Source organism: Spermophilus citellus, assembly GCF_964194105.1.
Source record: "Spermophilus citellus genome assembly, chromosome: 5".
Lineage (NCBI taxonomy): Eukaryota > Metazoa > Chordata > Mammalia > Rodentia > Sciuridae > Spermophilus > Spermophilus citellus.
Window position 1 is genome coordinate 160,285,424 of NC_138186.1, and position 13,807 is coordinate 160,299,230.

The following is a 13,807-nucleotide window of genomic DNA, read 5'->3' on the forward strand; positions in this document are numbered from 1 at the left end:
AAGTTTCTTCTTGTGGGAATAGCATAAAGCACCCACTGATTCTCTTATGGCTTTTGTGGAAAGAGAAGGTACTAGGTTTGCCAACATGCTCAAAAACAGCAGTAATTATACACCAGCATGTAAAATCCCTGGTTATCAGAATGAGAGTCTCATTTAAACCTCCTAGAAAAATGAAGGTTATCTAGACAGCTTTAGACACAGATATGACGATTCTTTCTAGAAGTCTGTGATTTTCTAACCTTCTCTTCATTTCTTCCATTTTACCTGATTCTCAAGCACCATTTCTTAGTGTACTGTGTCTGTACAGGTAGGATGGTTGTGGTACTTGGGAACTTCACTATTCTTTGATGGAGTTAATGGTCAAAAGGGAGATTATCCAAATTAATAGCATATGGCAAATTTAAGTCAAATATTCCTACAGATGGTAGAAGAAGTCCAGAGGTTTGAAATCTTGGCCTTTAAGCATGCAGAATGTTGCTATGAAGATACTGAATAGTTTTCCTTCAGATTCACAAGGGACCAAATAAGAAGAAATGCTCTCATTCAAGCATGTAAGGTTGTATGTCAGCATGTAAGGTCCTTAACTATTGATGAAAGGTGATTATAGAATGAGAAGTGGTCGACTATCTATCCCTGGAAATCTTCTACAAAACAAGTCACCTTTTCTAAGCAAGTCGCCTTTTCTAAACAACCCAGAACTAAGTTTTGTATGGTGAGAAGTAATCTAGAAGCTCTTCCAGGATACTCAGTCTACCAATACTGAAAAGTTAGCATGGGTAGGATAAGCCAGGCAGGAAAATAGCTGCTGACCCAAGGGCTCCCCCTAGTGCACAGAAAAACCTGACAAAGCAAAGATCTTTTGTAGTTCAGCCTTCCCAGTCTCAGACAGCGGCAGCAGGGCCTGGTGAAACAGCTCTGGGTAGAAAAAGATGATGAACATATTCTTGACTAGACTACAAAAGCCCTGAAGAGATTAATCATGGAGAAACTTACCCTGGAGGACACTCTGTCCCAGGATTGTTTTACCAATGCTTGGTCAAGTGACAATTTACCGTCTCTGTGCAATGGTTGAATTAAATGTTCAATCTGTTTCCTTTTTATTTCATATTGGACTCTGAAGTGTTTAAATGACTAAAAGATGAAAAACAGAAAAAATAGGGCAATGAGTCAAAGAAAGCAAAAGCAAAGGAAACCACAGCTCCTAAATAGTCATCCTTTATGTCTGGAGAGCACTGTATGTCTGTTATTGATAATAGACACTGATAAAAGTAATAGCAGTGATCATTGATTCTGTACTCAGAGCTTGAACCTATGCCCAATACTTTCTACATATTGTGCTCACTGGGTCTCTCCATAACCCTACATCATAGACACTAGTTACCAGTATGAAGCCCATAGTAGAGGTCGGACAACAGGCTAGATTTCTCAGTGCTAGTTAAGTAATTTTTATATCATTCTATATTTGTCAAGAAAGAATAGTAAACAGGAATATAAATCATTGCTAATAATCAAGAACACCAGTGTTTCATTCCAAGGTGCAAAAAAATTTACAAGAAAAAATTGCATATATGAAAATAACAGTGAATTAAAGATATATAAATTTGAGTTCAAACAAGACTGTATTAGTAGATCTATTTTAGGGGATCTCATTTACTTAATAATCCTTTAATATTATGGTATTATCAGATATATCACAGAATGATTAAAGTGAACTTATAATATGTAAGCTTACCCATATATTAACATAAAAAGTCTTCAAATTTCTACATTTTACATTAAACCATCATACCCCAAAGTGTGACTCTAAATCCAAATTATGAATTGAATATGCCATTAAAATGTGCAATTATGTTACAGAGCAGAAGAAAGGCCCTGGAGAGTCTAGTAGATGACACATCTTAAAAAAACTTCAAAATTACAAACAAACGTGCAAATTCACACGCAGAACACTGGGGGGGAGATGGTGAATAAAAATTTTACTACAAGTTTCATCTTCCGTTCTCTGTAACTTAATATAATTTAAATATTAACAAAGCATTTGGGGGGTTCAGTGGGTTTGATCCCCAGCATCACAAAAAGCCAAAACAAATGAACAAAATCTATGAAAGCATGGGCATAGAAAATATAGTATTTATTGATCTTGAAATAGAAAGTGCTGATTATATAATACAGATATGTAAGAAAATTTCCCTGGTATACAGATTTCAGATGGTCACTATCCATTTTTAAACACATAGCAATCAACTGTGGCTCAAAAGAAGTGCTGCTTTTTTGTATTTTATATTTTTCTTAGCAACTGTTTTCCTCTCACAAAATCATATCTGTAAAACAGGTACTTTGTAACTTGAATTTTTTTATATTTTATGCTCAAATTAAACTCACTAATGGATTCAGTAAGTGTATTCAGTCTGTTTTTCTCAACTTATTAACTCAAACACTTTTAGGGGAGCTCATGCCCCCAAATTTTATCATTTTAAAAGATTACATTGAGTTTCAAAGCCAAATAGTACATGGATAATAAGCACATATTTATCATTTTGCCAAGTGCAATAAATAGAATAATAATACTATAATCCATTTAAATTTGTGCGTATTTACTTGAAATGACATACTATCATCATAGATTAATCTTTTGTATGACATGTTGAGCCTCTCATGTCATTGTACCCTTTGATACAGCCAAAATGACTAAAATATAGAGTAGAACATACTATAGAATATAATCCAAAATACATCAAATTTAATTTTTCCACTAAAATAAAGTGTTATTTTAAATAGAAGGAAAATGACAATGCTGCATAGAATAAATCACAACTTTTTAATGGGAAAAACCTGCTACAGACTTTGTGTCTTGGAAGTGAAAATTGGAAGCAGAAGTCCAATTAATGACAGTGTAATGAGACTGGGTGAAACAACAACTCTGACCTCAACTGGAGTGCAATAGTGTTGAACTAGTGTTGAAATTGATTGCCTTAATGAACCTATTCCAAATATTCATGTTGCAATCCCTTATTAATTTCAGCCTATCTTAGTGTAATTTTCATTTGACTCAAGTCACTTATTTATTCATTTCTTTTTGGTGGACTTTCATGTTATGTGACATCTGTAAAACCATAAGTTTTACAAAAACAATGACTCCGAGGTACTTTTCTGGGCCACCTCTAAGACTCTGTGTCTAGCAAGCGATGACACCTCAGAGCTCCATATGGAGTGTGGACACAACTCGACTTAAAGCTACCTAAACAGATAGAAATGTAATTATTATATTATGTAAAAATTTATTTTATGTGCACATTACTTCCTAATTGTATTTTCTCAATATAACTTGAGACATTATATAGATTAAATGACATATAAATCTTATCCATGAAAGGTTTTTTAAAAATTGAAATCTCTTTCCTATATCATACCTGATACTTATCCTGCATATTTGATTCTGTCATCTGTGCCCTCGTCAAATCTCTTTCAAATTGTTCTATCCAAACTTTCATTTCCTTCAAAATTAGTCTGTCTTCTCTCTGAAAACCAGAACACATTGCAATTTTATTACTAGCTGTGTATTTATTCAATTACCAATAAGACTTAATATGTAATACATCCCAATTGTCTTTGAAAATTTTTCTGTCTCCTTGCTCCCACTCCTTCCGAACTGTAAGAAGCAAAATTAATTCTGGAAAAATATTTTAATTATCTTGGTAATACCAAAATTATCCAACTCTATTTTTTCCCCTCAAGTAACACTAAGCTAACAAAGAAAATGTGATCCAAAGAGAAGGTCCTACATCCAAAATTAATCAGAAAGAACAATAGTTGGAGTGAAAACATAGGCCCGTGGATTACCTCCCAAACCAAGCTATTGGTTACCCAGTGGACTATTCTGGGTAGGATTAACTTTGACCAAATTCAAGGAGTGGCAATTAGAATAATGTTGGATAAATTGCCTATATTCAATATAACATAAGGTCCAAGTAGATATAAAACATATTTATCTTGTTTAATATCATATTCCTAGATCCATGCCGCATAGTTCCCATAAGAGAGTTACCAAATTATCTGCTGAAAAAATACATCCAGCTTAATTTATACGTTTGGTTACACAAATAATAATAGGAGGCATTATAGCACTGATTTAGGAAAAACATTCTAATTTTTCATCATTTAATTTCATCATCTAATTTCATAACTTATAAGAATGCCAAAGCGATAATGAACATTTAGTGTGATTTTTGGCACTTGCAAATGGCTTTTAACTATAGGATTTCACTTGCTGCTCTCAGTCCTATGACACAGGTAACATGATTTTCCTCATGGAGAGGTCAAATGTCACTGGAGGTTTGTCCTTAAAATAACTGTCTACAGGCTCTATACAGGCAGGCAAAACTGGCATCTGATTTGGCAGTGCATCAGCTCTGTGACCTTGGCACATCTTTCTTTATTTTTTACTTTCCCTGATGTTGCATCATCATCTGAAAAATTACCACAATCCTTCCTATAGTTTGGAGACAACTGGAGGTTATCTATGTTAGACACCCAAGGACAGAGACTGGCAAACAATGTTGACGTGATCCTTAACTTGTCTCACTTTCTGGTCTTACAGTGGTAGCTGTCTTTTGCCTGAACACATGTCTTCCCAGTTCTCCCTGGACATTCTCTGGAGTGTTTTTCCTGACTCAGAAAAAGTCTTGCCTCTTGGGGACAGGAGGTCTCTATTCTACACTAATGGTTCTCAAACTTCAGGAGGCACTACATAATCATGTGGTGTGATAACCCTGATAGCTGGACACATATATAGGTTTTCTGGCTCAGTAGATCTGAGCAAGATCCAAGAGAATTTGCATCTCTAACAAGTTTTCAGGTGAACTTTGATATGCTGCTTTAGGAACCACATACTGAGAACACTTCCCTATGATCCTGGATCCTGTGCAGCACCCAAATACATGCCATTGTGTTTGTCTCCTTAATTATCTCTTTATCCCCCTAATTACAAACCCTTCACCTATGATTTTATCTCCAGTGCCTAACAGTGTCTGGTCCTCAGTACCATGCAACATATGGTTATATAATAATGATTAATTGATATCACAGTTACTAAGAGAAAGAAATGAGACTAGACCCAGACACTGCAAAGTTTTGGCTCTTCCCATGATGGCTCTTTTGAATGATGAGGTGAAAAAAATCAAGAGTTATATATAGGATGTTTTTTTTTGTGCCTAGAAAAGTACTGATAATGCATTATAATGAGCTCAGAGGAACAAATAAATGTTCTTGGTCTATCTCCCAAGTATCAGAGGTCAATGGAAGCACTCACTACACCTGAACCTGAGGATGTGAGTGTGCAACTTCACTGGCAGGCTTTTATTAGGCTCTGCATCTAAAATACACTTGGGACTAGCCCCAAGCACAGCTGTTTGTTACTAATTGAAATTACTTCACACAGTCATTGGAGGATTATGTCCTTAAAATAACTTATTACAGTCTATTCAGCAAATGACTTTCTGGTGGTAGGAAAGTTATCAAGCAAATTGCAAAAGGTAAGAGAGATGTCGCTATTTAGACATTCAACATTCTCTTTTCTAAGAGGAAAATGAAGTCCAAAACAATATTTAGAGTCCCAGAAATCATTAGTCTACTGGCTTCTCCTCAACTGGTAAGTTTCACATGCATTCAAAAGACCTGGGGTCTATTTGGCCACAAAAGATCACCTAAGTTCCAAGAGCTAAACTGTTATCATTCTCGCCACTACCCTCTGTTTCTCTCCCCACTGCCTCCCAAATAAGCACAAAAATAGCACAAACTTATGCTTCATGAAGCATAAAATAAAATTAATTTAATATTTGACATGAAATTGGTACTTCTGATTTTCTACTCCAATGTTGGCATAAAGTCTTCTGTACTCTTAGATGTTTAATCCCAGGCCCAAGTAAAATATTTTTAAAAATCTGAAAAAGTTAATGTGTAGAATAAATACTCAATAATTTAGGTGTAAGCAAGAATTTAAAGTGATTCACTCCACAAATACTTTTAGCACCTATTATGTCCTTTATTAAACTATGTAATTCACTATTGAGCAAAAAGAGATGTGGGGAACCTCAGACTGACAAATGAAGTGAAACTCATCTTTTTTGATTATTCCCTACTTAATATTATAAGGCATAAAAATAAATCTTTGTTTCAAGATTTATTTCAAGAAACCAAACATAGCTAATATAATTCTTTTATTAGTGCTGTTAAGTGTTAAAAAGAAGTTAATTGATGTGGTCTCATAATTGAAGATTAGTGGAAAAATCCATGGGAGTGATTTAGACTGTCACTAATATTTAATAACATATGCATGTTATTTGTTCTGTTAGAAAGAAAAAGAACTAACATTGACCAAGGTAGTAAAAGGAATGTATACATAAGGACAACACATGCAAAGGAATGGCTAACAAGCTACAGAATGTAGAATATTTAAAATAGGTCACTCATTCAAGGTTACTTAAATCTTACCTTAAAACTTTGGATAGAAATTGCAAAAGATGGGAAAACTGGAAGTATTTCCTAACAATATGAAAAAAATAATACATAGAAACATACTATAAATTAGGAATAAAATTATACAGGAAACAAGAATAAAATCACTGAAGAAGCATCTTTCTATAGATTAATAGCTGATAATTTTAAGGGTATAATTACTTCAGGACTTTTTTCTATAATTTCCAATAAGTCAATGTAGTTATCTGGTGGCAAATGGCATTAAAAAAAAACTTGAAATGGCTATGTGGGGCAACATATACAGTTCACAATGTGTTTTGAAATAACATTAAAACACTTTAGGAGAACTAGGTAAGAAAGAGGTACATGGACTCCTATTCTCCCTATAGATACACCAGCAGCACACACGTTTCTGTGTCTTTCTCATGGTTGACTGTGGTTTGCTTCTAAGAGTCATCAGTAGTATCTGCTGCAATGGGACAATGGAAGGCAAAAAATAAATGAAAGTTCACTGGGCCAGAAGATAAGCCAGCAGCCCTGTTTCATTTACTTATGACAAAGTACTAATTACTGAAGCAATATCTCAAAAGCTTCTTCATAAGTTTTACTGGTTGAAGTAGGGCACAACAATGCCTACTTCCAGGTAGAAAATTACGGTTAAAATAGCAGCCACAAAATAACTGATGCAAACAGACTCATAAAATTTGATGCAGAAATCAAATGCACACAAAAATCTGGAATGCTGGTAGGTATCTTGATGCCAAGATTCTCAAAAGTCCTGAGTAGGCAGATATTGAGTATTTTGAGGAGATGATATTAGCCACTCTAATATACATGGTCTATAAAAATCTTAAAAATTCACTAAATACAATTAAGGGACCATTAACAACATTAACATACATAAGCTCTGCATCATTAAGAATATTTTTAAAAATTATTCAGAATATTCAGTTTTAGAAGCTTATGTCCAACATTACAAATACCACATAAAAATACAAAGCTTAAAATCTACTTTCCCCCAAACTGATTTTTTGAATAACCCTAAATAAGACACGTAGAGGAGATGGGGATGTAGCTCAGTTGGTAGAGTGCTTGCCTTACATGCACAAGGCCCTGGGTTCAATCCCCAGCAACACACACACACACACACACACACACACACGAAGAAGCCATTTGGATTCTCTCTTCAGGAACAAGTTGGAAGGGATATCCTTTTTTAAAGGATCAAAACTTATTTTCCAGATAATGAACTTAAACTCCTAATAATAAGACTCTAATGAAGTGTACTGACAGCTTGTGTCAGGAGTTTGCATGTTTCATCTCTCTGAGGATTTTTGCATTACATTCCTATTCACAGGCAATCACTAAAGCAACTAATTGTGTTTCTCAGATGTTTTCAATTATAAAATGTATTTATCTGAGATGACATATGTCAGAGAAATTAAAACAGAAAAAACTCAGAAAACAAATCAGATATAAATCCACCTGAGTAATACAAGAACTTTAGATATAAAAATCAGATAGAAATCTGATTTACTCTGTGCTGGATGAGGTGAGTCTAATATGTTTTCTTATAGTTTCTTACTCATCCAGCAACATCCATGGTCCAATTATATGGCCAAAAATCTGAAATCCTCAAATGACTCCAAAATACTGGCATGCACAAAGTCTTTGCTTTAGCCTTTTGTGTACTTCTCTGAAATGTTTGCTTTACTAACTATGGATAAGTTACTCTGGTAGTCAGTGCCTGTGCCTGAATCCTGGCAAGACACAAAAAACATTTTCTAAAACTATAGATTTAAGGCACCAGCACACCTGTATCCAAAACCATAGTAATTTCAACTAGGAGGCATAGGAAACACCAGTTACCTGTGTTTTAATTCTTTCATGAAGCCACTGATTTCTATTAGTAAAATAGTTGTTTCCACTTGACAATATGGCCTTATACGTCCCTGACCTTTCCTTTGTTAGACCTGTTTCTGAGGTTTTAGGAAACATATTTTAAGTTTTGTTTTTCTTATTGTCTTTCATCATGATCTCAAACTGCTTCCAAAGTCTAGCTGAGATCAGGGCAATACAGAGAGGTACAACTTGAAAATTCCTTTTGCTATTTTCCCTGCAGTCATTTTGCTTTATGAGTCATTATAAATTCAGCTGTAAATCCACCCCTTTATAATTTAAAAGGAATAGAGTGTGATTTCAGAACTATTAGGAGAATGGCCATTACCATAGTTGTTATAGACTGGGAGAATAAGTAGTTTGCTTTCCTGCATAGAGAGCAATATGGGGCAAACATTCAACATGGAAATTCAAAAAACATTTTAAAAAGAATTAAAATTTGTATTTTGTTTAGACTAGGAATTCTACTTCTAAGAACAAATCTTATAACAAAGCTTTAAAACTATTCATATCATGAATAACTAATTAGAATAAATTGTTTAAAATAAAAAAGACTGTTCATAAAAGTGTTATTTATGATATTGAGAAGTTAGAAATTTCCAGCAGATAAACTTGGCTAAATACTGACAGCTTGTGTCAGAAGTTTGCATGTTTCATCTCTGAGAATTTTTGCATTACATTCGTATTCATGGGCAATCATACACATGATGACTTGCATAGTTCTTCATAATGTTCATGGAAAAATAAGTTTAAAATTGAATGGATATTATTATTCTATTTTTCTTAAAATATCATGAATCTACATAGACAAAGAAAAATTTTGAGAATTAACATTAACATGTTAATGTTTTCCTAGCATAGGTTCTATCTAGAAAGTCAAATAAAGGTAATTTTCCTTTTTCCCCCAAATTTATGTAAAATAATTATGATGTTGAACATATGTGATTTGAGCAGTAAGAAAAATATAAATTTTACTTAAACTATTGAAAGCTGAAAAGTCTAACCACAGCAAATAATTACAACTTTTAAAATTATGCCCTACTTCCATATGCTTGCTGTAAATAGGTAACATTGAATCTATAAGTCAAAATTAGATTTCATCAGATCAGACAGAATGAGGAGACTTAAGAACTATGTGTACAAATGTGATAGACATAAAATTATTTCAATCCTCAACTTACTAAAACTGAGTTCCCAACACTGCTTTCCTCAGTTTAATTCATCAGCATTGCAAATCTAGAACTTATTAGTAATGCTCTAATAAGCAGCATACAAACCAGCAAAACCTTTTCCTCTAATTGCCTTTTCATTTGGTGATATCTATTCCTTACTCGATCGGTCTCATATTAAAATGCATTCCAATTTAACTTTTTGAAAACAGTAGCCATGCAAACCTGAGCCACGGTCACTGAGCACACCAGCAATACTTGGAACAGATACTCACATCATTCTCTAGCCCATCACTGCCTGCATTGTGGACGTCAGGATAATGTTTCAGAAACTGGGCCACATAAGTCATAATGGACTTCTCATCTGGTTTATCCACATCAACATCTGGAAAAATCAAGATCAAATGTGAACAAATTAATTAGCATTCATTGGAGTTTAATAATGCAAGTTTTAAAATCTAGCTATTATATCAAGAAAACTGACCTAAATGCAGAAAGAAAATAGAATCATTATTAAGAAATTTGGAGGAAGAAAGGAAACCAATTTAGTCTAAATGAAACATGTTAAGAATTTTATAACTCAAGATGGTGTGTTTTAACAAACAGCTTTTAAAAAAAGATGTCCCATTTATATAGTCTCATTAATAATTTAGTAGAGATCAAAGATTCTGTATGGTTATTCAGACATTCTGTCTGGCTAATAAAATACAAATAATATGTAAAGTTTAGAATTAGGGAGAGCAGGGCATATAAAAAATGTTTGCAGATGTGATGCTAAATGACCGCTTGTAGACCATTATATATGGACAAATACAGACAACTTCCCTGCCCCCTTCAACTTTGCTTGAGAAGAATGGAACATGTCATATATCTAATTTCTTGGTCCTTTCACTATGAGGCATTCTTTCTAAATTACTATACTTTTCTGTTATGAATTGAGATGCTATAAACATTGACGTGGCTGTGTCACTGTGGTGTGCTGATTTTAAGTCGTTTGTATATACCAAGGAGCTGGATAATTGGGTCAAATGGTGGTTCCATTTCAAGTTTTCTGAAGAATCTCCATACTGCTTTCCAGAATGGTTGCACCTATTTGCAATCCCACCAGCAATGTTTGAGTGTGCCTTTCCCCCTATATCCTCACCAATATTTACTGTTATTTGTATTCTTGATAATTGTCATTTTGACTGGAGTGAGATGAAATCGCAGTGTAGATTTAATTTGCATTTCTCTAATTGCTAGAGATGTACATTTCTTCACTTATTTGTTGATTGATCCTATTTCATATTCTGTGAAGTATCTGTTCAGTTTCTTAGCTCATTTATTGATTGGAGCATTTGGTTTTTGGTGTTAAGTTTTTTGAGTTCTTTATATATCTTGGAGATTAATGCTCTATCTGAGGTGCAGATGGCAAAGATTTTCTCCCAATCTGTAGCCTCTCTGTGCATGTTCTTAATTATTTTCTTTACTGTGAAGAAGCTTTTTAGTTTGATACCATCCCATTTATTGATTCTTGATTTTACTTCTTGCAGTTTAGGAGTCTTGTTGAGGAAATTGGTTCCTAAGCTGACATGATGAAGAGTTGGGCCTTCTTTTCTTATAGTAGGCACAGGGTCTCTGGTCTAATGCCTAAGTCCTTGGTCTACTTTGAGTTTTGTGCAGGGTAGGAGACAGGGGTTAAATTTCATTCTACTACATATGTATTTTCAGTTTCCTAGCATCATTTATTAGAAAACTATCTTTTCTCCAATGTATGTTTATGGTGTCTTTGTCTAGTATGAGATAAATGTATATATATGTATGGGTTTGTCTCTGTGTTTCTATTCAGTACCATTGGGCTTCATATCTTTTTTATCTACCAATGCCATGCTGTTTTTGTTACTATAGCTCTGTAGTATAATTTAAGTTCTGGTATTGTGATGCCTCTTGCTTCACTTTTCTCACTAAGAACAGCTGTGGCTATTCTGGGCCTCTTATTTTTCCAAATGAACTTCATGACTTCAAAAGGTGAATAGATAAAGAAAATGTGGCATATACACAAAATAAAATATTACTCATCCATAAAGAAGAGTGAAATTATGGCATTTTCCAGTAAATGGATGGGACTGGAAACTATCGTTTTAAATAAAATAAACCAGTCTCCCAAAACCAAAGGTCAAATGTTCTTTCTGATATGTGAATGTTAAGGCACAATAAGTGTTATGTGTGATGAGGATAGAAGTTCTTTGGATTAGACAAAGGTGAATAAAGGGAGTAAAGGGAAAGGAAAGAGATGGGAATGGAAAAGATAGTAGAATGAATTGGACATCCTTTCCTACGTTCATATGTGATTACATGATCAATGAAATGCCACATCGTGTACAATCACAAGAATGGGAATCAAATTAGAATAAGTTATACTCCATGTATATACAATATGCCAAAATACACTCTACTGTCATGTATATCTAAAAAGAACAAATAAAAATAGTAGTCCCACAACTAGAACAGCAAGGCAGGACTTCCTTGAAAGGCTTACAGAGAAAAAAATTTGAAATCTTTGTATATTAGTAATTTTCTTCTCATAAAATCTGAAAATCATGATTAACACTTAAATATCTGACTATTTTCCCCATCTTTTTCATGTATTTCCTTTGTCCTTTGCCTTTCGCTTGAAATGTTATTTCTTTCATCAATTCATTCTTCCTGCTATGTGGTGACCTTGTCCTTTTCCTGACTAATCCTCAGGAAATCTTTGCTATCAACAGCCCCCACACCACCTCAACCTCTTTACTTCCTCTGGTCTACCACTCTGCCATATATACTTCTATTAAGCTGAAACTTTTAGTTTTTGTTACAATAAATAAATAAATAATTGAAAAGAACTGACATCTGAAAATTGAGTCTTCCTCTCTTCATGAATATGGAATATCTCCTCATTCTTTAGATATTCTTTGACTTTCTTCATTTGCATTGTAGTTTTCCTTATGAAATCTTGTATATATTTTTTTTAAATTTGCACTTACACTTTTTCCCTTCATAGTAATATAAATGGTATTGTGTTTTATGTTTCATATTCCAAGTAGTCATTGCTGGTATATAGGAAAGCAATCCACTTTTGTATATTAACCTTCTAGATACAAAATGTCTAGATACAAAATTTTAGACTTGCAATCTTGGTCTAAAATTTTGTATCTAGACATTTGTGTCATCTGTGAACAAAGACAATTTTATTTCTTCCTGTAAAATAAATTATAATATTTTTATTACTCAGCAATAAAAGATAATAAAATCATGGCATTTGCAGGTAAATGGATGCATTTGGAGAAGATAATGCTAAGTGAAGTTAACCAATCCCAAAAAAACAAATGGCGAATGTTTTCTCTGATATAAGGTGACTGACTCATAGTCTGGTAGGGAGAGGGAGCATGGGAGGAACAGATGAACTCTAGATAGGGCAGAGGGGTGGGAGGGTAAGCGAGGAGGCAGGGGGTAAGAAATGATGGTCGAATGTGGTGGACATCCTTATCCAAAGTACATGTACGAAGACATGAATTGATGTGAACATACTTTATATACAAACAAAGATATAAAAAATTGTGTTCTATATGTGTAATAAGAATTGTGATGCATTCTGCTGTCATGTATTTAAAAAATAAAAGCAATTAAAAATACAAATAATAAATTATAATAGTTTGAATAATCAAGTACTTTTTGAGGGAGATACAGCCTGAAAAATATCTCAATCATATGGTTTCAAATCTACAGATATTTGCTCTATAAAATTGGTATAAATAAGGCACCAGAATTTTGGCAGATTCAATAAATGTTTGTGGGGAGAAGACTGAATAAATAAAATGTACCAAATGTTATAAACAAATCTTTAAATTACCCATTTAAAAATCAATAACTGCAATGACATTTTGAAGAACAATATATACAGCCAAAACCAAACCAAACAAACCTAAAACCCACAACAATTGATGAATATTTCTTTTAATTTGTGATATAATTTCTAGGGATAATCAATGTAGGATTCTGAAAAAAAACCAAAGATCCTGGAATTTCTTAGATGACTTAAAAGTGATTTTAGAAGTGACACGATCAGTCATACTTGATACTGACACTCTTTACTAATACTAAAGAGGTATGTGAAGAAGGAATGAAACTATTTCATGAAGTGGAAACATGGAAAGAAAAGCAAAATTTAATACATGATTTAACATAGTATGTGCCATTCAATATATATATATATATATATGCCTAACTTATAAAATAACTTTTAC

At 33.5% G+C, this 13,807-nt stretch overlaps 1 protein-coding gene across 4 annotated transcripts in view; it reads right to left on the reverse strand.

The window, feature by feature from the left end:
• The window catches only part of SYNE1 (spectrin repeat containing nuclear envelope protein 1), a gene marked incomplete at its 5' end in the record, with an annotated part of 432,633 nt that overhangs the window by 307,737 nt on the left and 111,089 nt on the right, over window positions 1-13,807 (reverse strand). For 3 of the 4 annotated variants that reach the window (XM_081295719.1, XM_081295718.1, XM_081295721.1), the window contains 3 exons: window positions 994-1,131; window positions 3,411-3,518; window positions 9,818-9,927. In XM_081295719.1, the coding sequence (XP_081151845.1) occupies window positions 994-1,131; window positions 3,411-3,518; window positions 9,818-9,927 (356 nt within the window). Of the gene's footprint in view, window positions 1-993; window positions 1,132-3,410; window positions 3,519-6,489; window positions 6,541-9,817; window positions 9,928-13,807 lie in introns of all 4 variants that reach the window. The other variant, XM_081295717.1, reaches the window with a different exon arrangement.